At 40.8% G+C, this 26586-nt stretch overlaps 3 protein-coding genes across 11 annotated transcripts in view; 1 reads left to right on the top strand and 2 right to left on the bottom strand.

Annotated features, from left to right (window-relative positions):
- Positions 1–11: 11 nt before the first annotated feature.
- On the bottom strand, positions 12–17918 carry SKA3 (spindle and kinetochore associated complex subunit 3). Of its 2 annotated transcripts, XR_005263650.2 has the most exons (10): positions 17636–17918; positions 15757–15821; positions 14699–14864; positions 12668–13094; positions 9842–9942; positions 8926–9098; positions 8504–8713; positions 8195–8316; positions 2911–3194; positions 12–2075 (listed from the first exon to the last, which is right to left on the bottom strand). XR_005263650.2 is itself a non-coding variant. In XM_038175293.2 (9 exons), exons 1-9 carry the CDS (start codon positions 17835–17837, stop codon positions 7018–7020), a joined length of 1500 nt encoding a protein of 499 aa, XP_038031221.2. In that variant the 5' UTR covers positions 17838–17914; the 3' UTR covers positions 6644–7017. The 2 variants fall into 2 exon arrangements, 1 of the variants encoding a protein (XP_038031221.2); XM_038175293.2 differs by lacking the exons at positions 12–2075; positions 2911–3194 and adding an exon at positions 6644–7051 and having other exon boundaries at positions 17636–17914.
- On the top strand, positions 17820–19243 carry LOC101790565 (large ribosomal subunit protein mL63). Of its 3 annotated transcripts, XM_072032688.1 has the most exons (3): positions 17859–17951; positions 18178–18365; positions 18764–19243. In XM_072032688.1, the coding sequence occupies exon 3, from the start codon at positions 18769–18771 to the stop codon at positions 19078–19080; it is 312 nt and encodes a 103-aa protein (XP_071888789.1). In that variant the 5' UTR covers positions 17859–17951; positions 18178–18365; positions 18764–18768; the 3' UTR covers positions 19081–19243. The 3 variants fall into 3 exon arrangements, with proteins under 3 accessions (XP_027303272.2, XP_071888789.1, XP_027303274.2); XM_027447471.3 differs by lacking the exon at positions 18178–18365 and having other exon boundaries at positions 17820–17951; XM_027447473.3 differs by lacking the exons at positions 17859–17951; positions 18178–18365 and adding an exon at positions 17964–18102.
- A 786-nt stretch (positions 19244–20029) lies between these two features.
- Positions 20030–26586, bottom strand: part of ZDHHC20 (zDHHC palmitoyltransferase 20) — a 201005-nt gene continuing 194448 nt past the window's right edge. For all 6 annotated transcript variants that reach the window (XM_072032684.1, XM_072032680.1, XM_038175295.2 and 3 more), the window contains one exon: positions 20030–25341. Coding sequence is in view for 1 of the 6 variants with exons in the window: in XM_038175295.2 (XP_038031223.2) it covers positions 25316–25341 (26 nt within the window). In the remaining 5 variants the exon portion in view is untranslated. The remainder of the gene's footprint in view (positions 25342–26586) is intronic.

Genomic DNA, 26586 nt, shown 5'->3' with positions numbered 1-26586 from the left:
TATCACTGCAGGGGGAGATGGTGAGACACGAAGGCGCCTCGCTTCTGCGGCTGCCCGGGGCTGCCTTCCTCTGCTGGCCGGCCCCGAGCAGCCCAGGGGCAGAAGCAGAAGCTGTGTGCAGGGATGTCGTGCTCCCCACCCCCTTTTATTTTTAAAGCTAGATTAAGAAAATCATATAAATGCTGCTAGGGGTAAGCAGTGTGGAATTAGGGCATTGAACAGCCTCCTACCACAGGCAGAGAAGGGCCTGCAGTTACAGGAATACAAGTATTTCCTCCTCCTTGCGTACTGGCTTGGGCTTTTAATGTCCTTAGGGGTAATTGGCAGAAATTAAATGTAGTCAATATTCAGGCGTCTGTGACTTGGAGCTGCTCTGAGGGGCAGCTGGGGCAGGAGGCATGACCCAGCGAGGCTCCCAGCCCGCAGCAGGTCTGCGCACACCTCAGGGGGAAATGGGAACAACCTCTCAGCTTTATGTTCAGCAGCCCATGAAGCAAAATCACAAGGAAATGAACACACAAAACTGCCTTCAGTAGCAAACCCCTCAGCTTGCGTGCTTCAGTTTGGAGTTCACCTTCACATGACTTCCACACAGGGATGAGCCACAGCTGACCTCCTCCCTGAGTGCCTCTGGCCAAACACCTGTCAGGGGTGAGATTTGCCTTTCAACAGCTCACACAGATGTCGTGCAGGAGTGAAGGGAGTTCAACTTCTGTACCTTTCTTTTAAGAAACACACCTGAGAAATCAGTGCAGTGCATGGGTTTTAAAAAATTAAAAAATCTGCTACTCAACTAAGTCCAACAGCAGCTGTTTTGAAGCCAGACATTGGGATGCAACCATCCAGATGCTGAAAGAGGTGGAAGGGTGAGTGAAAGTTGTCACCTGCCGATTGCAGCAGTAAGCAGCTCCCGGGTCTCTTTCAAAACTCCTGGAAATGCTGAGGAGGGAAGTCAGTCGCTGAAAAGAACAAATTATGTACAAAGCAGCAGTTTGGAGAAATTAAAACACGGTCTCAGAACTCGACAACAGTGAGCAATGCCATCTGCTCAGGAAGCGGCGTGCCGCAGCAAACACTACACCCAGAGCTGTCAGTCAGCAGGACTTGCTTTGTACTCCGAGATTTCATGAGGAGTTTCTGTCCCTCAGCAAGGCCGCTGAGTGAAGTGGGGTTTCCCTTTGTCTCTGTCAATGCTCACAGCACTGACAGACACAGCGTCTCGTTTCACAGCTGTGCTTTCACCAGCACACAACCTCTTGTTTTATTTTTGTAGCAGCGCAAGTGGAAGAACCCCATCCCGTGTCAGGGTGCAGCAGGATGAAATGGCTCCAGCTAGAAAACCCAGGAACCTGTTCCCCTAATTTATCCTTTTTGCATTCAGCTAACTCAGCTGCTCTGCTCCTGCAGATGTGGCTTCATGTTTCTGTACTCCTTTGGCACACCTCTCCTGCTGCTCCAGGTTTGTTTTTCCTAATGACTTTGCTCTGCTTCCCCAAGCAAACTTGGTTCTTAGAACCACTTTTTCCCTCTCATTTCATCCATCAAAACCAATGCTTTTTAAAAACTTAATAAAAAAGAAGGTGTGCCGCAACAAATGCTTTTTTATTTAAACACCAAACCCCTCACCATTACCTTGTTACAACTTGTGTAACAATTGCTGATGCTGTTGCTTGTCAGGCTTTGGTTTAACATAATGGGAAAAAAGTCCAATCCCTCTCTGGTATTCCTCTCAGCCCTTAGGCTAAGGGCTCTGTTTGCACAGCCCCCTTCTCATTCCGCTGCCCCTCTGTTACGGGGTCCTGCTCCCACCCCAGGGGTGGCGTGTGCCTTTGTGATGGCCTTGACCCTCATAAAAGTGTTTATGTAGAGGTTTTGGGAGAGGCTGGCTGTGTTTTTGCTGATGGAGCTGGCGTCTGGGTTAAGTCTCTCCTTATTTAAGAGGTGAGGACAAACCACACTTGCTTCGTCGGTAAATTCTGTTGCATCAGAGGTGTTCCTGACTCCATCACCAAGCTCTCCTCTCAGTTCAGAAGGCTTAAGTTCTGCTTTACAGCTCTGCTCAAAAGCAGGCTTACCTGTGACACAGCAGGAAATAATAATAATAAAAAAAGAAGTATTATCTGCAAGTGGGCTCAGGAGGAGTGATGGGTGCTGGGGTGAAGAGGAGGAGCTGATTCAGCTGCCCTAGAACTTGTCATGGAGCAGTGGCCACAGGAAACCTTCCCAAAACAGCTGTCAGACAGCCAAGGCAGCTCGATGCCTAAATGCAAGGATGTGGTTTCACAAGCTGCTTAAACTGCTGGTGAGATAGGACATCTGTGCTCGCCCTCCACCTGGCCCTTTCCCTTCTGCCCCAGCACCAGTCAGTGTCTTTGCAGGTGAGCAGAGATTCGGGTCTGTGCAGAGCCCAGGAGTAATTTAACCTTGCAAAACAGCAATTAGGGCTGGCAGCTGGGCAAGCAGGAAAGCCTTCCCAGGCAGCCACAGCAGCAACTGCAGTGATGCAACCAAGGGCACGGGAGCCTGTGACTGGGAGAGAGCAAAGGCAGGACTGTGCAGCAAGGCCTTACATTTGTTTCCAACAAGTGCATGAGCAATCAGCAGGGAGTAGAACTGCAGGGCTTTAACCAGGAATGCATCATGAAGGCATCCGAACACCTTCCTGCCAGGTGCTCTGCAATGCGACCATCCTTTGCTTGATCTCTCCCCAGGAAAAATGCCCACGTACAGGGCATGTTCTTCCATGGACCATTTTCCCACATTTGTGTTATTTTTTTTTTTAAAACCTTTTGACGTGAATTAGACAAGACAAGGCCAAAGCAGTGCACAGGCCTGGTCAGCTCCCAGCTATTATGTCAGCTGCCCCTTTGTAAAAGAGGGTATTACCATAGGAATAGCAAGAAGTTTTACCTTCTGGTTGATTGAGAAATAGCTGGTATCAACTGATATATTTTTAGTAGAAAGTTGTATTTCTGTGGAACAGCATGCATGCAATTCCATAGTGCAGCCACTGGATGCTGTCTCTGCTCCTTATACACAACGCAGTCTCTGTATTACTGTCCCATGGAGAAACAAGGCGTGGGACTGTGAACGGGACTCCCAAAATCCAGGGCAGCTCCGATATCAGTTACAGATGTCGATGGGACACATGCAACCACTGTGAGTACTGGAACAGCTGAGTAACAACTGGCTTTCTAGAACAGAGAATAATAAAATAAATTTCACATCTTCAGGAAAATCTAAAGCATCCATGATGCCTTAAATAACCCAAGATGCCTGGGCTCTAGTGATTGCTGCAGTGATTTATAAAAACACCAATAAAAGCACAGCAGGACGCAGTAAAAGCCTTGCTTGTCATTTGTCTGCTTGACAGCCATCTGGGAAGCTTCGTTTCCTTGTGAGATCTATATTTGTATTTAACCTCAGGCAAAATATTTCAAAGAAAAGAGAGCATTTACCACTTTTAGGGGCTTCCAAGGCAGAACAATTTGAGACACTCCTCTGACAACAAATAGGATTAGAGAGCGAATGCTCTGTTAGCTGACGCGTTTTATATCCTAAAACAAACGCAAAAAGATTAAGAACTGTCGCAAATGAAGGCAAACCAAAGGCCATGTTTTTTTGGTTGCTTCCCAGATGTCCCAACTATTGAAGTGCAATTTCGTGCTGTGCTCAATCTGTTCTGACTGCAGGCTACTGCTAGAGGACGGGATCCCGTTCTCACCCGTCCCTCGCATCTGATCTAGCAACCGGGCAGAAGTCGAGCCTGAGATTACTGATTTCCATAATGAAGACAAACTAGAAAATAAAATTAATTAGCTTTCGGTGGCTCAGCAGGTGAAAACAATCCACTGTAAAACCGCACAGCCTCTAAATTCTGTGCAAGAAAAGTAGAAAAGTGTCTGCTAGGGGAAGCAGCCCCCAGTTAGGATTAGAAACAGCACAGAACATGCTCTGAGACAACTTTGCCTGTTTTCAGGTGACCCTTACAGATAAAGGCATTTGCTGCTTAATTAGCTGCTGTTTATCCAAACTGCACTTCCTGACAGGCCAGTACTATTATTGCATTCACCCTACAACAAAACAACACACAACTTTTAAGTTCTTTTGTATGATTCCCACTCTTACCTGTCATTTTACTTCCATGGGCAGTGGAACAAGCCTGCTCCAGCAGCAACTCCGGCTTAAGGAGAGCCTTCACCTCCTCTAGCCCACATCCATGGTTGTTCAAGTATTTGAGCGTGTGGTTTATCACACAGCCACGAATTGAACTAGCCGAAACTTTCCACCACCACCTTTCCCCATTGATTTTGAACAGGGATCAGTTTCCCATGCTGCTTGTTTCCACTTGTGCCTCCCCTATGCTCAGTACTCAAGCTACTGCTTAGGTCTTACCGAATGAAACCCACGCATGACAAACTAAAACTAGTTTTTGCTGCTCTGATTATATCCACCTCAGAGCAATATTTCTCCTTACACGAGGCCGTTAGTACAAACAATAGCTCTACTTCTATTAAGAGTAATTTTGTAAGCAAAATAAACCAAAAACAAATACAAAATGAACTTGTAAAACTTCATTTGTAGATCCCAAATCATTATCTCATGCCAGCATCGTGTCCTAATAGCTTAAGGGCAACAAAGATGGTGAAGGGTCCAGAGGGAAAGATACATGAGGAGCAGCTGAGGTCCCTGGGTTTGCTCAGCCCCGAGCAGAGCAGGCTGAGGGGAGGCCTCATGGCGGCCTGCAGCTCCCTCACGAGGGGAGCGGAGGGGCAGGCGCTGAGCTCTGCTCTGGGGACAGCGACAGGACCCGAGGGAACGGCATGGAGCTGGGACAGGGGAGGGTCAGGCTGGGGGTTAGGGAAAGGGTCTGCACCCAGAGGGTGCTCGGGCACTGGGACAGGCTGCCCAGGGCAGTGGTCACAGCACTAAGCCTGCTGGAGTTCAAGTGCTTGGACAACGCTCTCAGACATAGGGTCTGATTTTTGTGTCATGTGTGGATGACCATTGTAGATTTCTTCCATCTTGGGATATTTTATGAGAAGACCGTAAGATTTTAAGATTTCAGTGTCATCCTGAAGAGATCTTCTATCTCAACATGTTAACAGAACTATGCCGTTTTCACAATTAGGGGACACTTACAAGCCATATTAGAAGTTCTATTAGTTGAAAGGAAAAAGAAATCCATCAAGGTCCTAGGTAGTCAAGCTTTTTGCTCCATTTGATGTTAAACTGAGTCTTTCAGGGTATCTGGATTGCTTCAGGGCAAGAAAGTAACATTCATCAAATAGCCATTAAGTGCAGGGTGAAGGCAGGCTCTGAAACCCCCCGCTGCTTAGTGCTGGTGAATTCGTCTGGTGGAAGGATTCTTGTTCTGGAACAGAATATTTTGTACCCTTTTAGGACCATGAAATTCCATTACTAGCACACAGCCCATTAAGTGGTTTTAGTCTGTGAAGACGCTGGAAGGAGATCTGGTCTTCATTCTCTGAAAGACTTGGGTAGAATGAATAAGAGTTTTTTTAAGCAGCAGATGAGTAGTTTTCCAAGCAGACACAAAGCAACTGCGACAGAAGATTTGTTCAGAATTCAAAGTATTGGTCAACTTCAAAGAGTGACATAAAATATATACTTCTAAACAAAAGCTAGGAAATAAAACCGTGCTCAGGCCAGAATTGGTAGAAAATCAGCTTCTCCAGCTAATTTGATGCACATTCATCCCAGAAAGCGTCTGGGGGTAACACGAAAAATTCTCTTACATTTACTAGGTTTTAGCCAGGTCCCTCCAAGAAGCGAGTCCCTCTAAGCAACCAGGAAAATACTTTCAGGCATCTCCAGATGCGTGCACATTGAGGATTTCAAAGAACATCCATCTGCATTCAGAAAATTCAGGAAAGCACACTAAAATAACAGTAAGACCAACAGGAAGACCACATAAAGCTGGTAAATGCAGTACTCAAGTCACAGAGGATTAGCCGACACTGGTAACAGCAAACTGGCTCCAAGCAGGAATACATAGCTGGGATTTCTTTTGGACAAGAGTAAGATCTCTGGTGGAAAAACAAACAAACCAAAACAACCTGCATCTCAACTGCTGTGACTACCAAAAGGTGTCAAACAGCTCTGAGAAGTTCAGCTTGGTCAGCTACGCAGGGATATGTTCGCACGATTGGAAACGACAGCACCGCTTACAGAACACACGTGGCAGTGGTGCATGGGAGAGGAAAGCAATCATTCACATGCCTGCCAACAAATCTTTCAGGCAGTTAAAGACAGAGCAGATCTCTAACGAGTAGCAATTGCACAATATATTTTCAAGTTATTCGTATTCAAGACAGTCATCTTTTAGAGCTGTAGCTATCAGACTGCCAAAAGGAAAACAGATGCCTAGTACTTAATATGATGTCTATGTAAGAAAGCTGTAATTGAAAGAGAAGCGCTAGAAATGCCTGTCCATCAGACAGCCTGATGAAGGAGTACCTGGCTGAATGCTTTAAAACAGTAAAGCAGGAGTTGCTCTTCACATAAGTGAATTCTGTTGAAGATGCCAAATACTGTCAGAGTATTCTTCAATCCTCTTCAAACTCAGCCTTGAAGAGATACGCAGTGTCACTAGCGCATTGAGAGATGCCTACTTCCTGGGCAGCGTAATGGACTTTCCTTTTATTGCAACTTAGTTACATTTCTCTACAACCTACTGCAGATGTATATACACACACATGTACACAGCAAACACAAGAATCACATGAAACAACTGAGGTATTACATAATACACAACCTTAGTCTTCTTTGAAGCAATATTAAAAAATATAAAATAAGATCTATTTTGTCACTAATTTTAATAAAACATTATGCATAAAATCATTAGTTCGAATTAATCCACATCAAGCGTTCTCCAGGAAAACAAAACACTTTTCTTTTGTGGGTCTTTACTCCCGGTATTTCTTTTTGCTTTTTGAGTTTTCTGTGATTCAGTGATAAGGTCCATGAAAGTGAAATATGGTCTTCAGCTTGATTTCAAACGTTTGGCTTGAAAGCAACAGGACAGGCTCTGCAAATATATCCAGATGAGTTCATGAACCTATTATCATCTCAATCATATTCTGAATTAGCAGAAGACACAAACATTGAAAACTTGCCTGACAAAAGAAGAGGTCAGCTAAAACGAGACCTTTTACTCTATCAGATTAATCAAATGGATTCCAACTCCAAGTATATTAAGAAAACTACTTTTCTTCATCTCATTCTGAATTGTTGTGATTATTATTTTACTTCATATAATTTCCTTGTACCTCTTGCCCAAATAATCCATAGTAACCCCAAGTTTAACAGATAAGCAACAAGTATAACAGATGAGGAACATCTACACTTGATCAAGTTGTCAAAACTTCTATTTCAATCAATTTTTAAAACTTATTATTCCATTGTTCAAAGATTGGTTGATGTTTATTGTAGACTAATTTCATCTCACATATTATTCATAAGGTGGCTTTGCATTTCAAAGAAATTGGTATTTGCTATTTGCCTGTCCTGGTTTTGGCTGGGATAGGGCTAATTTTCTTCCTAGTAGCTGGTGCGGTGCTGTGTTTTGGATTTTTTTTTTTTTTTTTTTTTTTTTTAAAGTTTGGAGACTGGTGGTGAGCAACTGCATTGTGCATTCCTCCCCCCACATTAAACTGTCTTCATCTCAGCCCCTGAGTTCTCACACTCCCCAGTTCTTTCCCCCATCCCACTGGGACTGGGGGGAGGGGTGAGCAAACAGCTGTATGGTGCTGAGGTGCCTACTGCCTTATGCCAAAAGGACCACATAATCAGTTACGTCACTTCATATAAATTTTCTTCATTCTTTAGCTTTATTGCCTAAATTTACTCAGAAGAAAGCACAAAACACTCAGAGGCTTTGATTATCAAAAAGCAACATTTACCTACAGTTAAAACCAGTAAAAGTAACTTCATTTGTTTTCCTTCATTTTTTAAAGCTTCTGATGACTCAAACACGCAATTATAGTATTTGTTCTTTACACAAAAGGCAGACAGATACCATGCCAAAGACTAGATATTTAGTCACATCAACCAGAGCTATTTTGGTAGCTGAAGAGCAAAAGCAACTGCATGAATCTCTAAATGTGCTAAAGCATCTTCCTAGCTCTTCCAAATCCAATTATATAATCAAATCTGTAAAATGTGATCATACCTGTTCTCTTTGTTGCAGTAATCAGTGGAATCACTTTCAAATCTTGTAGTGCCTCCTGCCTTAGTCTCCATTTTCTTGTCTTTAGAAGAGTCTACTACTTTATGATTATACTTTGACAGAATCTACAGCAAACATTAAAAGGGAATTAAAATAATTATTTAGGAACTCAAAACAGGATTACAGTCTAGACATTTTCAATAAGCAGCAGATAATCCTTTCTTTTTGAGGAACAATACTTGATAGAATTAAACTCTTTTAATACTACTGTTTTGATATTAAAGCTATTCAGAGAAATATATATTAGCTGACCTGTAGAACATCATCTGGTATCCTTGTTATTTCTGGAGGTGGAGGAGTACTGAGCAAATGGTCGTACTGTTTTATTTTAGGAGGAGAAGGGTCTCCCAAACGCTTAAGATACTCATCGGAGCTCACAGTAGGAGGAATGCTATCTTCTATGTTTTGGTTTTCTTTTGCATCACTTTCTGTCACTGACCCAACTTTTTCCCCTGGCTTTACCTGTTGCAAAAGAGGTATTAGATGCCTTCAGTTAACTTATTAAGGGGTGGGTTATTAATAAATGTTCTTATAAAATTACCATTAGAAAGATCTTCTACAGAGACATAAGGAAAAATAGCACAAGAAAAGAATCACAGATTGACATTTGAAAAATGGTTTATGGTACAAGTATATCAAAGTATGTAATTGTTATTTACTACCATAGTTTCTACCTTGAGCCATCTTGTTTCAAAATCTGGAGGTGGTGGCGTTTCTGTATGTTTAGGAAGAAGCAGTTTGTTTATCTCTTGTGACTTGGGTAACACTGTACTATCTGTCCTGGAAGGGATTTTCAAACCAGGAGTACAGAACACAGGTACCAAAGGAGAAGTCATACAGTCAGCTCCTGAAATCAGGGAAAATTAAATAAATGAATTGATAAATATACATATACATTGCCAGTTGCAGTGCCTCAGTTTCCCAACTCTATTAGCTTTATATGGATTTATTTGCATACTCCAGAACACCTGTATCATTTTAGTTGATAACACTTCTGGTATGAAGAAACACCCAAGCTGCAGAGCTCTAACAGCAGCAAATACAAACGTACAAAAAAAGTCCAGTCCTGCTACTGAATGTAACTGAAAAAGCCCAACTTAAATCACTATCACTTTAGTTTTTCATGTACTCAGTAGCCTGTATGTTTGTTCCAAGACCTTTGTACATTTCCAAGAGAGTATATTACATTTCCTCTCAAAAAAAAGTTTAGTGCTACTCTTGAAAGGTCAAAGTAACTGTTTGGTTAGCCTCTTTTAAAGCAGTTTCTTTCTTATTCTTTTAATTTCCTGGCTTGAAACAGATGCAATATTCTTGGAAAAAGTATTTTCATTGCTAATGAAGATAACTTACAAAATGATGGATGCCTCTGAATAATTCTAGATGGATAACAGTAGAAGAATGAGCAATGATTTACACTGAACAGATTTCCCACAGAAGCCACCAATGTTACATTTTGTGGACATTAATATGCAAATAATTACCAGGCCTGAACTGACTATATTTAACAAGAATCATAGTTTAAAAAATGACCACGTTAACGTATGCATTCTGAGAAAAATGTATATGTACATTTACTTATTTTTAACTTACCATTCTCATCTGTTGTTTCTGCTTTTGGCCCAGGTGTAACCATGATTTCCCTGGATGTTGTTTCTGGTACATTCACTGCATGATCATCTTTTTTAAGTAAGCTGGCAAGCAAAAACCTCAGTTAGCTCTCAACATGAAGAAATCACCATGAAATGAATAGTGTCAACCCAGTCAGTCTAGTATTTGTTCATCAACAAGAGTCTAAATTTTTTCTCCTGAAATACTTTACTATCTCCGATTCTACTGCTGTAATTTCTAGCATGTGAATGCATGTTCAGTCCAACCACGCTATTAAACATACTGAGATTTTAATCCAAGGTATTAAAAAGAATATGTTTTCCCAGATCAGAATCAAATGTGTGAGGAGGAGAGCCTATTTCATTTTGAATTGCCTGTTGCCTGCAAATTCTAAATAACAAGAGAACCTTGTCAATGAAAGCCCATGCGAAAAAATCTCATAGCAACTAGATTCCATTGGTATTTTGGGTCTGTGCATTTCAAGAAGTGTAACGTGGTATTGTAAGTTTCTGAGCCACAAACGGGCAAATTAAGAACACAGATATGTTTCAGTGCAATCTTTCAGTTGTAGTAACACCAACACGCAACTCATAGAAGAAACACAATTTACAGACTAAGCAATTTTGTTGGCTATTGAATTGCAACTTTCTCATGACACTAAAGTTATTTTACTCTTGCTAGTGGTTCCTGACTCTAAACCTACTAATGGTATTCGGCATACTACAGGATTTTTAACTTGTTCTTAAAGTTTGAGTTAGGTTACTTATGTTATTCACTGACTGACTTCTGAGGGCAAAAACATTCAATATCAATTCCACAAAACCGGAAACAAGTTTTGAAAACCTTTTTAAGATCCAAGACATTCTAGTGGAAAAAATGTGTAGATAGCTAAGAGAGAGTATTTTAAATGTTTAAAATATTTTTCATGCATGCTTCTTTTAGCATTTAAGCAATCTTTCACATTTTCTCTAGTACTATCTTAATTACGAGAACCAGATTTGGAGCTCCTCCACAAAAAGCCTATGACTATGAAAACACATTTGAGGCAGCATATTTTAACTAGATGAACAAGCCTCAAGTTTTGAGATTTTTTTTCTTATAAAAACGGAAAAAAAATGTACTATTTCAAGTCAGTTTTTCCTTGGTAATATTACAGATACCTTAAACCATCTGGCTTTTAGTTTTTATTTTTATAATAGCTCTTCTTCATTGTAAACACTTTTGTTCAGACACTTTCCACTTTTTTCTTTTCTAGTTACTTTTCGTTTCAGCTTTGTAGTAGCTCCATGTAGAATATGTTGTTGTTTTACCTGTTTCAGAACTGAAAATCTGGAAAAAAAATAAACAGCTGGGGAACTGAGTTCTATTCAATATATAAATTTATACGTATTAATAAATTATGATTTTATGTACAGAGTTGTGTGTATATATATATATAAAAGAACTTTGGGATGAATTTTTAAAATGGTTTCCACACAATGCACAGCTGCTAGGCAGATTTCAGCTAGGTGTGAGACCTGGCTGGCACAAGTAAGGGATGTGATAGTGCAGGGCTGTCTCCAAGAAAGGCCGAATTATTGATTTCTGGAAACCACATGTATAAAGCTACTTCCGCTTGAAGTAGTGTTTGTTCCCAGAGCATCAGACTAGTTTAAAAAGATTATACCCGTTACCCAGAAAAGTTATCTTCAGTTTCTTTTGCCTTAACGTTCTACCCATTTAACATGCTGAACCTGCTCACCAAGGGGCGAGACAAATGCCTTTTGAAGATAAGAAGCAGTTAGATTATTTCAATCTTACTAATCAAATTGCATGCTAACACTAACAACATTGCAAAATAAACAAACACTGGCTAAACACATTTTAATTCTAATGACTTATAGATTCTGAGTCCATGTGCAGCTTTAACTTTAGTCCCAATTATTGCTCACCTGTCTGTTTTGGCCATTAATGACGATGACGATGCAACGAGCACCAACCATCCTGTATCTAATTCTCTACTGAATTTTGATATTTATCATTAGGGGTATGGAAGACTGACAGTGTTATAAACGATACCACCACCACCAAAAAAAAAAAAAAAAATCACATCTCCAGTGGACTTTGTAATCATTTCACTCTAAGACACAGACAGGGACTGTACATTTGCGGATGTACCTGTTTGGAAACTGTGGCCATAATTAAAGCTGAAGATCACATTTAAAACAGTTCCCATTAAATAGAAAAATTAGTAAAACAATTCTGAAGTTAAAGAAACCAAAAAAATCTTAAGTTGTGCAATAAGCTGAAGCTATTTACAGAATATTATTTGAAGAACTAATGAGATAGTACAGTGTGTTTCTACAGTGAGGCATTTAACCAAATGCTTCAGAAACGTCTTCCAGTGCTATATTCCTAAAGATTTTTAAAAGTTTAAATTGGTAACGTAATGTCTACTTCAGGCAACGCATCACTCAAATACAAATCCTAGGTTAAGTAATGTAAAATATCATAGTTATACATCGTATTTTCCCCTTGTAAACAGATTGTATAAGAGACATTACTGTGCTGCAGTCAAGGGAAGGAGTATACCTGAGATGTGTTTCATATCAGTATCTGACATGCAAAGGGTACATAAAAATACATGTAGAGAGCTAGACAGGGACACAGGAATAACCAGCTGGTAGATAACAAATAAATCACCTGTTTGCAGAAGAAAAGATGGGCAATAGCAACAAGAAGATAGTACAGCAACGTCCTGGTTTCAGCAAGAAGAAACTATAGAAAATTCAATAGAGAAACAACCCGAACTTTAAATAATTTACTTACTTCTTGGTTGTCTCAGCAGTTTTACGAATAAGTGCCATTGTATAATCTTCATTCATACACATGGTATGTTCACTAATGCCAAAGTGTTCAAGTTTTGGTGTTAAACACTCATAGTCATCCATTTTGAGCATACATTTTGGTGTTTTGGGCAAAATACAGGGGGTATGTGTTTTTAGTGGAGTCTTGATTTTTGAATTTTCTTGATGTGAATTTGCTGCTTGCTGCCCATTTACTGCACTCCAAGGCCTAGAGAAAGCATATTGTGAAAGACCAAAATCTGAAAGTTGGGGGTTACGCAGTGGGTCTCTGGGCACCGGTGGGTTCTCAGTACAAGTAGGAAGGTGAGGTACATCATTTGCTTTTTCTTCATCAGATTTATTCTGGGCAGACACCTTTGAATCACCGTTAACTTCCTCTTCCTGCTCCTCTGTTGGAGAAAAAACAGAAAACAAAAACAAACCTTTAAAATAATAAAATAAAATTATGTCAGAAATTTCTCTTTTAGGAATTTATGAAGTAAGTTAGGAATCCTCACCCCTCCTCTAATAGCCTTTAAAAAAAAATAAAAAAAGTTCCTTCTTTCATTTTAAAACACTGAAACCTGAAGGTAAAACAGATATCAAGTCAGGCTAAGCTATATTTATAAACACAGGTCACACACTTATTGAATTATCTATTGTTAAATATTATTTCTAGGAGTAAATGAAACTAAAAGCTTCTTACACAAACATATTTTTAATAGAATTTATCTCTGCATGGAACAGACACAAAGTATTAATCTTGAATACATTAATTTGGTTTTGCTTCATGCTATTTATATTACTTATTTATTATTTATTGCAAGAGCAGACATTCATTAAAAAACGTACAACAAATGGCAATGAAAACAGATTTTGGCCATTATTTAGACAAAACGCGCAGAAGAAAGGTTACTAAGCAGTAACTAAAAACTCACAAAAGATTATTTTTTTAGGTAACAAGAAGAGTCCACTGCAGAAACAAACAAAGCTGTAACTTGTATGTTTCTGTAGCTCTATAACCCGAAACGCCCCGAAGGATTTGTGAGTTTCTGCATGCCATAAGAAGCAGGGGAAAATATTTAAAATAATATGGCAGAAGTATTACCTCTGCATGTGTACTGGGATTACATGTGCAAATACACTTAGTTAAAAGATGCGTCTTAAAATAAATTAACCTTGTAGCTGTATTTGAAGCCCTCAGTAAAGGCATAGAGAGAAAGGGAAGTAAGCCGCTATAAAATTAGAACCTTTTGCAGTAGCTTTGTAAAATGCTTAATAGTTTAGCTCTGGGTGAATATGGTCCACAACCACAATGGTGTTTTTTGTAGTTACTGGATAACACTCAGGAGAAGGTTCAGGTGCACCTTGCCAAAGGCATCTGGAAGACTGATTGGGTCCTTGATGCAGAAAGGAATGTGTGTGGTACACACCGTGCTATTATTTTAAACTCATTTTGTACAGCTGGATTTTTCACACAGGTGTGCATGCAGTTTCTGACTGGATGAAGCATCTTCAATCCAGTGATCAAACTACTACTACTTCATAGACTATTATGTATCACCTAAACCCTGTATGTGCTTCTCTCATCCCACTTGTGCTACGCAGTGCATTAATTTAAGATTTTTCTCTACGGTGATTTAAGCTAATGAAGTAACCACATATGAATATGAACTAATTTAGATGCATCTACAGCAGTTTCTCAAGCATGAGAAGCTGAAGCAGCAGAGCTCTCCAGGTTATGAGAGTATGTTTGCTAACACATTTTCTCAGTATAGCCATTAATGAAGAGAAATGCTAACTTAAAAGCAGGTCAGGAGAGCAGACTGAGCTTTTGGAGTTTAATTTATTCTTTGGGCACCAATCACAACAGAACCTTTTACCTTCAGGGTATTGTAAAGCAAATAACAGATATACTTGACCTCTTAATTAACAAAAACATACCCTTAGGAAACGAGAAACCTTTTAAGAAAGTTACATTTGTGTTCACACATTTTATTGCAGAAAATATTACCTGTAGAGACTTTGACACGTGGTTTGTAGCCATATTTCTGGAACAGCTCTCTTATTATTCCCAGATCTGCTGCATTTCTTTGCATCAATATTTCACTTGCCTTCATAAAGTCATTAATTTCTTGCCTTTCAGAACGACTCTTGCCAAGACTGGCATTAATATCTTCCTTTAGCGGAGGAGGAAAGGAGAAATGTAACAATATTATTTTTCAAATCACCACTTTTTTTTTTTTTTTTTTTTTTTTTTAACACATTAAGCATTTTGGGAACAATTAGTGAACTTCAATTCAGATGAGGATAAGCAACATGTTTAGGTCTTTCTTATACCCAAAAACTAGGCTAGAAAACATCAGGAATATACAGAGCATTAAGTGTAAAAAAACATACAAATATTAAATTAAGGTGACAGTTCACGGTATAACAATTACTTCCCAGTAACCCATCAAACAGAAACGTGTTTGTACTCCATTAAAAATAGGAGTAAAATTACATAACAATCAGTTTCGGACATTAACTTCCACACACAAAGGATGTAGGGCAAAACAGCTGGTAAACAGAGTTTACAGCGTAACTTACCTCCCAGTTACTTGCACACATGTCCGTTTCTAAAGCCTATTTTTCTACTTCTATTAAATAAACGAAGAACATTCTCCACAAGTTTAACTGAACAGCTGAAAGTGCAGACTGTCCTGGGAAGACTTCGTTTATTCCAAATGCCAGCCATTGAACAAAAACAGGTATGCCTCTTCCCAAGGGAGCTCCTGAACCCCCATAGCTATGCCCTGGTGTGGCTAGCTACAGCTTCTCCATTCACTTTGCCCCCTGCTGACCCAACTGATGACAGCAACTGCAAACTCATGAACTGGGCTCTAAATCACACATAATTCTTGGATGCTGCCTTGTATTTCCACAGCCATTATGAGGACTTAGAGGTAAACGAATAAAAATAAGGGTCATTGCTGAATAAGAGTTGCATTGTGGCTTAAGGATCAAAATGAGTCATCAGTTTATGGACACCTCCCCATGTTTTTTCAAGAAGGCAGTGAGTTAAGTCATTACCTTCAGAGTCCTGATTTCTCCGTGCAGGTCCTGCAAGACTCTTATTGGAGATTCTTCTTCGTAGTCTTTGATATACATGTTCACATAAAAGGGTTTTGAAATGAAAAAAGCAGGGTTAGTATTTTTTTAGCATGAGTACATTGTACATCAGAATGTAATCTACGTTAGAGACCTATCTTAGAGAAAGAATCGAGACAGAAAATGAAGATAAAACAGTTCATACCGTGTTTATAACTGACTACCTTGCACTGCACGAGACTGCAGTTTGCACACTACGTTGAATTACACAGAGAAACCGCACAGGCTTCTATTTTAGAGTCGCAGCTAATATTGTAAAAAATTACCTGTAGCAGACATCACTGCAGTAGGTAGGTCCGTGGAGAGCAAAGCATTATTTTGCTAAATTTTCATCCTTACAGAGCTTGATTTTGAAATAATAATTATAAAATAATCTGGATACCACTAACAAATAGACAAACAAAAAGCTGCTTTCTTCTGCCTTATTTATATGCAGACAGGTCTTAGTATACACTTAAGCAGGCAGCAGTCAAAAGCTGATATTACTTCTTTCACTGGAAATTAAGATTAACGCAAATAAATAGTGCAGAAGAGGACACCTGCTGTGTGACAAGACATAGCAGAGTGATAAATTTAATTAGAGCCTTGAACTATTTGTTCAGACAGAGAACAAGCCCTGAAAATGTGTTTTCCTGTCTTGAGCTATTAAAAGGGTAAAAGCAAGAACGTGATTCCTGTTTTATCATACAGACTCAAATTTGATTTATGTATGTTGTGTAATAAAAGCTCACCTGCACACCCACAAAAGTGCTCAGAGATGATGGTAGGGAAGGGGGGGGGCAGAGCTAAGCCAATATGCAGTGTTGTTTGTGCCCCTGGGAGCGCAGATTTAAGAATGGAAAAAAACAACTATACAACAACAGCTGGGGAGAGGAGTGAGAAGGGAGTGGTGATCTGGGGAGGAATAAGAATGGGAAAATAGGCGGGTAAGAGGATAAAAAGGGCTTGTCGCTTGTAAATGGTTAGGTGGTTGGTACTCTCATCTAGTTGTGCCCTGCCCCTGGTTGCAAAGTCAATTCTGTGTTCTTATTAAGTTCCTTTCTAATGTCTTTGCTGGGTGAGGGCTCTCTATGCTGTGTGCGTATATGGGCGTGAGAACAGCAGCTGGGTGAGACCACAGGTGGGAGTGCCAGGGTGTCCATGGTGCAGCTCCTGGGGTGAGTGCCTGTGATGAAGCTCGGGCTGGACCAGCCGGTAAGGGACTGAGGTCAGCAGAGGGGTGAGTGGGTCCCTGAGGGGCATGAGAGCACCTGTGCGTCCCTAGCGGGCAGAAGCTGGTCAGCCATCAGTGCCTGGGCAACGTCAGACAGCCGTGTGTGTGTGATTGCTGTCCCCCTGCAGCCCATGGGTCCCCCATGGAGCAGATCTCCACGCTGCAGCCCCCCATGGGTGGAGGAGCCCCCGCTGGAGCAGGTGGATGTGGCCTGGAGGAGGCTGCGGCCCATGGAGAGCCCCCGCAGGAGCAGGCCCCGGGCCGGAGCTGCAGCCCGTGGAGAGGAGCCCACGCAGGAGCAGGGGGGCTGGGGGGAGCTGCCCCCACCCGTGGGGGACCCGTGCTGGAGCAGTTTGCTCCTGGGGGATGGACCCCGTGGGACGGAGCCGTGTGGGAGCAGTTCCTGAAGAGCTGCAGCCTGTGGGCAGCCCCCGCAGGCTCAGTTCGGGAAGGACGGCGTCCATGGGAGGGACCCCACGGGGAGCAGGGGCAGAGAGGGACCCTGAGGGAGCGGCGGGGACGAAGCGCCAGGCACTGACCGCAGCCCCCATTGCCCTGCGCCGCTCTCATCCCGCCTCACGCACTCACCCTCATCCTCATCCTCCCGGCGCAGAGCCCGCTCCAGCTGCCTCGCCTCCCTCTCCAGCGTGAGCGCCAGGGCGCGCAGCTTGCCGAAGAACTCCCCGGACACGCTCGTGTTTCGCTGAGAGGAGCCGGGGGGCGCCATGGCCGCTGACCCGTTCCAGCCGTTACCGGCCGCTGCCTTCAAACCCCCGCCCGCGCGCGCCATTGGCGCCGCCAGGCCCCGCCCGGCCGCCGCCAGCTCTCGCGAGCCGCGCCCCGCAGCGCCGCCATCTTGTGGGGGCCGCCGGGCCGCGGCCGGGGCCGGGGCCGTGCCCGAGGGGTGAGCGGGGAGCGGGGAGCGGGGCCGGGGCTCTCCTCAGGCGGCCCGGGGTGACCACACGGCGGGGTTGGGCACAGCCAGGGCTAACGAGGAGCGTGCGTGTCGCGGCTGGGCTTGGCTTGGGCTTTTCTGCCTCTGTCCCACCCCGGGGGTGAGGTCTGAAGCGGTGTTTGCGCGCTGTGTTTCTGCTGGTTGGTGTAACGCAGGGCTTTGGCTTTATCTGCAGAGTTGGTTTTCCCCAGCTCCAAAACAAGGGTATTGTCTTAGTAAGTTTATGGAGAGGCCATGTGATAATGCTGAGGAACGTACGGCATAACGAACGTATTACGTGATAAAAAGGGAGATCCGGAAGATGGACCTGGACATTCGCTATTTTAACAGTGCAGATATCTGCTTGTGGCGTTAAGGGATGAAGTCAGTCCTTTCTTTAATCCTTTCTTTAACAGTATTTGGCTGTGGTGTTTGTTTGTTTTTCAGGAATAATTTATAGAGGAAATTATGTTAAATATAAAAGATTTAACATCCTAATAGTCCCTGTATTCCTTAAGGATAACTGAATAAACTCTCCCGTTAAATAAAAAAAAAAAATCACTTTTCCTTTTCTGATCTTGTTTCCAGCATATCTGTCATTGTACTGTCTACTGTACGTAGTGGCTGTTTGCATGTACAGGGATCTGAACTGTAATTTTTTTTTTTTAACATCTAGCTAAAAGGCAGTGTAATAAATACATGTATGTTTGTCATTTTTCTTGTTAACTTTATTTTTGTCCCTAAGGTAATGGGCGTTTCATGTTTGTTGTTTGTATTTCAAGGTACCATGTTTTTAACAACAGTATTGCTCCGGAAGAGAATTCCTGGAAAACAATGGATTGGAAAATACAGGCAACCAAGAGTGGTCACCCTTTCAATGGAGCAGGCAATGATCCGAAGGTTGGAAACTGAAGCAGAGAACGAGTACTGGCTGAGTCGACCTTACCTGACACAGGAACAAGAATACAATCATAACAAAGAAGGGAGACGTGCAAAATGGGAAGCTCTCAAAAGCTCCTTGACATCTAAGTTCCCCGAGCATAGATATATGAGCGATCACTTGAACCACTTGAATGTCTCAAAGAAATGGACATCTTGAATAACAGGCTGGACTTGTATGTGGCAGCTGTTGTGCACTGCCACGAAATATGCTGTTGTACCTGTTACGGTAACTTTGTAATACAGTGTAATATGGGCAGATAAGTGACAATTTGGTATGGTGTACAAAAATCTTACATTAAAAGTAATCATACAGAACAGTATTTTGTTTTCTTATTGTTCTTTGTAGAAGAATATAGTCCGTTCTGTGGCTTCAGGGCTTTTGCAAAAAACAGCAAGTTACCAACTGGAGCAGTGACTTAAACTATCTCTGTAGCCTCACTTTTTTGAAAGCTAGAACACACAGGCTGTGTTCAAGGATTATTTGCTTGTACAGACCAGATGGCTGCTACTGGTCTCTCTCCCTTCTGAAGGGCAACTTCTGTATAATACCATACTTGAGACACAACTGAATCTACTTAATGAACTATCTCCCATCAGGCATGTGAGGATCAAGATGAACCAGAGTTAGGAAGTTAGAGCTAGATGAAGCTGCAGCTAATAGAAGACTATAAAGTGGGCCATTTTTAAAACTTTCTGGAAAGAATGTGGTTGGACTTGATGGTCTTAGAGGTCTTTTCCAACCTAAATGATTCTATAATTCCATGATTCTAATTGTTGAATTTAAATAGCAGTATTATCATTATGGCACTGTCAGATTAAGTCTTAATTACCCTCACTTAGAAAACTATTCTGATCTGATTCTGATGAACTGCTGTTGATCAGCAACCTGATTTCTACATACTGTTTCGTGTCCTGAAGGAATATTATCAGCCACAAGCTAAGTTTTCTTTATTTTTCCTGTCAAAACCAAGTGACCTGGAACGTGTGTCAGGAGTGAGTGTAATCTTAGGTTGTTGCAGCTGGAGTGTAAAAGTCATTTCCATCACCAGTTACAGGTATGTTCCCAGATACGTGGCAGTTCTTGCTGATCTAATACACACATGCCATTTTCAGATTATTTCACATAGTTTTATTAAGTCAATGTTGCATTCACTGATGTGTCAAATACATTAATATTTTTTCACTTTTGAAAATAGGCCTAAAATAGTACAACTTTGTATTTAAACATGAATTACATTTCAGAGAAGGATGAACAGGTTCAACACTGATGTGTTCAAAGTCTCAAATGTGCTTTCTAATGGTTATAAACGGCTTGAGATAACATATGGAAAAATATACATACGGGCAAATTGCACAATGCAATTAAAAGATGAAGGAACTTCCAGGCAAAGTAACGTGATTTTGTATGTAATTCATTATAAAAGCCCATTTTAAAAAGTTACTTCAAGTATTAAACTATAAATGGCAACATGTTTGTTTTCTCTGTGCATAGGACTAGTCCTATCTGCAACATACAAAAAAATATAATAACTGTGTCATTACATGTATCTTACATTTAACCTGAAACTTAAATACAATTCATTACAGGTTTAGGCAGCACAATTAAAAATACCTGTGGAAGTAGAACAGCGAGGACATTGTCTTTAGTGCAACTGTTGATAACCCTTGCTGGCAAATACAAAAGGAAGTGCAGTGAGAACCCAGGGGTGTTTAATTCAGGTAAGTTTAAAAAGAGGGTGAGGGGACAGGCTGAACGCTTTAACAACAACAGGACTAGTGCTTCTTTCTTTCTGTGATGTCTTTTATGGTCTTAAATACTTGCAGTTCAGAAAGATTTAAGTTTCTCACAACAAAGCTGACAGCAACAGGTTAGGGGACAGGAGAAATGAGAGAGAAACACGCTAAGCATTTAATTTGTCAGCTAAATAATGTAAACAGAAGGGAATCCGCATGTCACCATTAACACTTTGGTGCCAATAAAAGTGGATACTTCATCCCCAACGCATGTGCTTGACTGCTAAGCATGTGCTCTCTATTTCTTGTGGCAGGGCAAGGGGAAGGAAAGGTGGGGATACTCCCAAAAAACCAACAAAAGCAGTTTTGTAAACATCAGACTTAGCAATGTAATGGAAACAAGGTTCAAGTAATTGCTGCAAAACAAAACAGCCAAACACCAGTTTAAATCAGCATTAGCACTAACTACAACTTGCAGTTTCATTACATTTTGTGACAGTTATGTAATTAAGAAAAATGCGTATAAAAACTGTCTATATATACAAAATAAATTGATAGAAATGAGTGTAGTAAATGTGTTCAGTATTATAATAACATTATATGCAGCTGCTCTCTTTGGTGCCATTTAGGGAGAGAAGATCCTCTTATGTTGCATACCCAGCTATTTCATTTAATTTGTTTGATGTACTATGAAAAATGTATTCTTGATCTGCATTTACACTTAAAGTAGCTCCTTGGAACCTCTTTAAATATATACCTGAATCCCTCAATTACACATGACTTTAGCCAGCATCCTCAAAGAACACATACCATGAAGCTCAAAGGATTTATTTATTTATTTTTTTTAATAAATATGATCAGTCAGTGCTCCAGATCTAGGCAGATCTGTTTTGTTAGAGTCGATGCTTCTCTTGGTACATCTGCCACAGACATTAATCCTGCTACAAATCCTGCCTTTTTTTTTTTTTCCTCCTCATGGGGCTCTGGTGAGCTACAACTGGACGAACTTCAAACTACAGCATGAGCGGATACTGAATAGCACTGAACTTAACGAAAACTTCCAAAACTCTCCAAAATTATTTAGAAAGATAGAAAAGCAACAAGATCAAATGAGGGAAGAAACTACCTGAAAAATGTAGGCATTTAACACTCTAGAAAACACGCCTGGTTTCTAGATAGCATACCAAAAGAAGCTTGGTACTTCTGCATTACATGTTCAAAGGGTAGGTTTAACAAAAACGTTACCACGATTTCTACTCAAATCACTAAAAATAGAAATGTCAGGAGTCCTTCTAAAATAAGCCTCTGAATATTTGAAGTTTGGAAGTGGAAGTTTTCAATCAAACATTTATGGTACATCTAACTTGTCAGTTATTAGAGAAACCGATACATGGTCCTGCCCTCTTCCCATCATATGCCTTTGGTAGGAACAGCAATTATGTGCATCTTTACAGTCTGTAAATAAACCAATTGTCTGGGGAAAAAAATAATAGCTGAGGTTTCTAAAATTATTTTGAGGGACCTGAAAGCTTAAGTGCTGTTATTTTTAGCGATGAACGTAAGTTATTTCTAGGACTTGCTGACATGTAGCATAGAACCAGCATGTACAACACAACCCAGCACCCTACAACCGTTTTTGTTCTTAGGATCCATCTTCCCTTCCCACCTCCTCTCCTGGAAGTGTGCAGCAGCTCAGTGCATGGATGTGAGCCAAAAAGCCCCATTTTGTGGTGAGCTCCTACAGACCCCTTCCTCTGCTAGCAGCGACACGCGTGTCTGCTGGCAACTCAGCAGCCCAGCAGCTTTTTGTTCTTTACACCAAAGTTGGTTTTAGTTCCTGGCTTGCTCCTTCTTTTCGCCTGTCAGCATTCTGTGCTGCTCAGATACAGCACTGAGAGCCCTTGCTTGTGGCTAGGGAGCTGGCAGGACAGGAACTCAAAGACACAAGTGAAGCCACTGTCTTACCTTAGCATTGCCTCCTCCCTGGCCAGTGCTTGCAAGGAAAACCTGGTGTTCACCATCCCCCTCACTGGGGAACCCTAAAAACAGTTCACCAATATAATTTGGTATTAAAAAAAATGAGGGGGGAGGGAAGGGTGTGCATTTGGAAAGATCACATTTGAACCATTTTACTACATTTTATGTTTTTCAAGTGACTTCTCAGTAACATCTGCTTTTCCACCAACAGTAAGTCCGGCCTCCAGAGTATCCCAAGCACATCGCTGTCCTACTTTTGCCATTGGAAACGTGAGAGAAATCTGGGACAAAATGTATTTTGTATTCGCATCAAGATGTCAGAACCATCAGCTCTTGAAGAAACGCCACCAAAATATGAACCAATTTGCTACAGAACACACATGGATTTAGCCCAGCCTGCTTACCTGCATTTTTTTTTCCCTGTAGATTAACTACCCTGGCTGAAGAAATCAAACAAGTTATATAGATGTTAGCCTAGAGTATACATGCATTCATATGAATACATATGGAGCACTTTGGGGGGCTGGGAGAGGACAGAGGCTATACTGCTGGATCTGTGAGGTTTACCACATCAGAGAGATTTTGCTTCTAATTCTGCTAGGGAATGACTATGCATGTATTTATCTCTGCTGTAATACACTGATCCAGAAGAAGAGATTATATCCAGGGCCCTCAATTACAATTCCACCAGTGTTCGGGGCTGCACATTTTGGTATTTAGAGCGAGCAATTTGAGCTCACTGTCTTTCGTCTCTGTTCTCTTCCCAAGAAATTCTGCTGATGCATTCTCTCTTTGTGAGCTCAACATGTCAGTATTGCTGAAAGCTGATACTCAGATGAGCACTTTGCACTTGACATTTGAGGAAAAAAATAGCTAAATCTTCCAGATTAATGCATAGCAAACGTTTTTTGAGTTTGAAAATTAGCAAATGCAAAATTTATCATACAAAGTTTGAAGACACATTTTGCAACATCTAAACATAACATGCCAAGTTTGGACCATTACTTCTGTGTCAACAATACTCCACAGTGACCAAAACATGCCCATAGATTCTTGAAGTGTTCTTGTTCCAGAAGAGTAACATTTAAGAAAATTTATACTTTCCAAAGACGAAGAAAACATTTGTTTAAGCCTTACAGTATGGTTGATACCCTTGTATTTCCATCATGAACATACTGGACTTAAGTAGCAACCAGTCTGGCAGAGAAACCAAACAGGTTTCCTTTGTCCACATCATCACTCCAGCTACCACCTTCAGTTTGTATCAAAATAGTTTACATCTATCTGTAATCAGCATCGGCTGAACATCAGAAAAGCTTCAGACAGTACAACTATTTTTCACGTTTGTCAGGTGCAAAACACCAATAACACACAAAGATGAAGTAAGTAGCTGTCTTCTCTACAGAGGAGCAAGAGAAAATGAACAAGATCATGTCCTTTGCTGTTGGTCTTGAGCTTACGATGGACTTTATTCCTCACACAGGAAAGACATTTTGCCGTTTGCGAACAGGGTACATCATTACACAAAGCACTCATCTTTAGCAGTTCAGTATCGCTTAAAATAGACTTGGAAGTGGCAGACTAAAGCACACAAAGTTTTGGTGTGGTAACACAAGTGCTAATGCTAATTTTCTCATAACTACTTGAAATTTGTTTAAATGGTACTTTAGAACCAATAAAAACTTGTGCCTTCATTAAAAAGATAAAACAAAAGTATAAAACAGTATTTATAAACCATCAAGAGTCCCATATAAAAAGCAGTACTCTTCCAGTTCCATTTGCTAACAACACACAACTGCACTAACCCTTTTCTCAGGGGTACTTTGCCGTTTTCTTACTGCCTCATAGGGAACACTGTGGACATTAACAGAAAATGTAACAGTTCGTTCATTTCTTCTTGGATTGGCTTTTCTTTGTGTGCTGAGAGGCAATTGTTGAAAAGTAATAATCCATGTACTTGCAGCTAAAAGACAGTTCACTTTGAGCTATGCTCTTGATATGGTTAAATAAATCAAGTTAAAAAGATGAGGGGGCTCAATTCTATAGCAAAAAAGCAACACCAAGTAAAAGGCTTTTGCTTTGTTGGCATTGCCTTGTTCCATAGCACAGCCAGTGGAAGGAATCCTCAGTCCTGACATACTTGGAGAGCTACAACCATTATCACCCAGTCCCTTCCTTTCAATAAAACCTGGTGTTTGTGCTATGGACAGTTGCACTTTAGACTCATCAGCCACACTCTATGTCAATCCCCACAATCCAATCCCTCCCCCTCTTCTTTATTTTTATTTTTTTCTTCTTTCTTTCTGTTCTCTGCAGAACCTGCTATGGAAGTGGCTTCTGCAGTGCCTAAGGTGTAAAGTTTGCCTGTGAGGAGGTAGGAGTCCTTGCAGATCTACCCCCACCACCGCAGCATAACAGAAATGCATAGTTCCCACTCTGGACCTTGTGCATCCAAGCAGGGCACTTCAGGATTTGGCCCTTTGGTAGCAGTATATATATAATTCAGTGCTGCATAAATGCACGTTAAGAATCTTAAGGCATGTCTTAACTTCCCTGCTCTGCAATAGTGCTTACAAGAATCCCTTGGACTGTGCAGAAACTTGAATTTCTTGTCTCTTCCTAAAATGTTCGTGTTCCATTTTTTTACTGATCATCTTCTTCCAAACAAAATTAAGTAATATTCAAGCACAAAATGTGTTGCAGAAACCTAACAAAACAAAACAAAACCTCATTAGCGGAATTGCACCATTAGCTTTGAAAAAAAACACACAAATCATACTGCATTACAGGAATATCTAGATAACACAGGTATTTTACTGCCTCCTGACTGAGACTGCGGCTAAGATAACTTCAACTCATGATTAGCCTTCTGGGAGGTGTTTTTTTTCTTTCTCTCTTTTTTTTTTTTTTTTTCCTCCTTCTTCTTTTAAACCTCTTATGTTTTATAAGATTATCTCCACTAAGAACGTCAAATCCATCACCATTGACCCGTGACTAAAGCCTCTTGGATGTCTGGTTGGCAAGAATTGCTCATTCATTTTTAATTAAATTGACACATCTGGAGACACAAATTATACAATTTGTGTCTAGGTGAGTCTGGGGACTGCTGGCTGGCAGATTTGTCTTCTTTTCTGTACAATGATGTGGGAATTATACTGAACTCAAGCCATAAATTCGATTGCTTCTACTGCATGCCACAGGCATAAAAATGAAAAAATGAAAAATACAGCTATCAGTTTGCTACAAGGCATAGCAAAGCGCATGGAATGGATATTTTGGATCTCACAGCTATTGCATGGCTGCTTCCAATTCTAGGGGACTGGAATTAACAAGCTAGGCGATCAGAAACCAATCAGATCCAACTAGACTCAGAACAGCCGAAACCCCGTGGTACTGAGTGAAGTATTCCTTGAGATAACACGTACCAAAACGCTTTGTGTTGGGTGTGACTGTGACTCATTTAATTATAAAACTTTTAAGTCTATGCAGCTTGGGGAAGTGGAATACACTGCACACCATCTTCCTTCATTACATTTGTCTGACTTTAGGATGAGAGGGAGCATGGAAAGGGAAGTCACACCAAACTATTACCAGTTAATAATCTGGTCTAAGCTGTCAGTCATGCTCCCTCTCTAGGTCAGTGGACAGAGGGATTAAGTACATTCTATAATACCCTGTCAAAGACTGCTGGCATGAACTGATCTCAGAAAGTATCTATTCTACTTTTCATAGAAAGGAAAGGACTGAATAAACTGTTTAGATCACATTATATTTTATATAGCTAGAGGCTGAAAGGAATCCCTTACTAAGGGACTCATTTGAACATTTATACAAAGTGTCAAGAAAAGTACTACTAACTAATTTTAGTTATCCCTCGTGAAGACTTTTTAGATAGACTATTTCTTAATTTAAAAAAAAAAAAGAAAAAAGATGATCCTAAAATTTAAGCTTT

Source organism: Anas platyrhynchos, chromosome 1, assembly GCF_047663525.1.
Source record: "Anas platyrhynchos isolate ZD024472 breed Pekin duck chromosome 1, IASCAAS_PekinDuck_T2T, whole genome shotgun sequence".
NCBI lineage: Eukaryota > Metazoa > Chordata > Aves > Anseriformes > Anatidae > Anas > Anas platyrhynchos.
Note: the sequence above shows the minus strand (reverse complement) of the source record. Positions and strands in the feature narration are given on the sequence as shown.

What these genes read in the sequence shown, in the direction of transcription:
- SKA3 (XM_038175293.2), bottom strand. Translation starts at nt 17,837, where the DNA reads ATGGCGCGCGCGGGCGGGGGTTTGAAGGCAGCGGCCGGTAACGGCTGG. An exon ending in ACGTGTCAAAGTCTCTACAG is followed by an intron (nt 13,095 to 14,698) that starts GTAATATTTTCT and finishes TTTCTCCAACAG; the next exon opens with AGGAGCAGGAAGAGGAAGTT. An exon ending in AGAAACAACAGATGAGAATG is followed by an intron (nt 9,099 to 9,841) that starts GTAAGTTAAAAA and finishes CCCTGATTTCAG; the next exon opens with GAGCTGACTGTATGACTTCT.
- LOC101790565 (XM_027447471.3), top strand. Translation starts at nt 18,769, where the DNA reads ATGTTTTTAACAACAGTATTGCTCCGGAAGAGAATTCCTGGAAAACAA.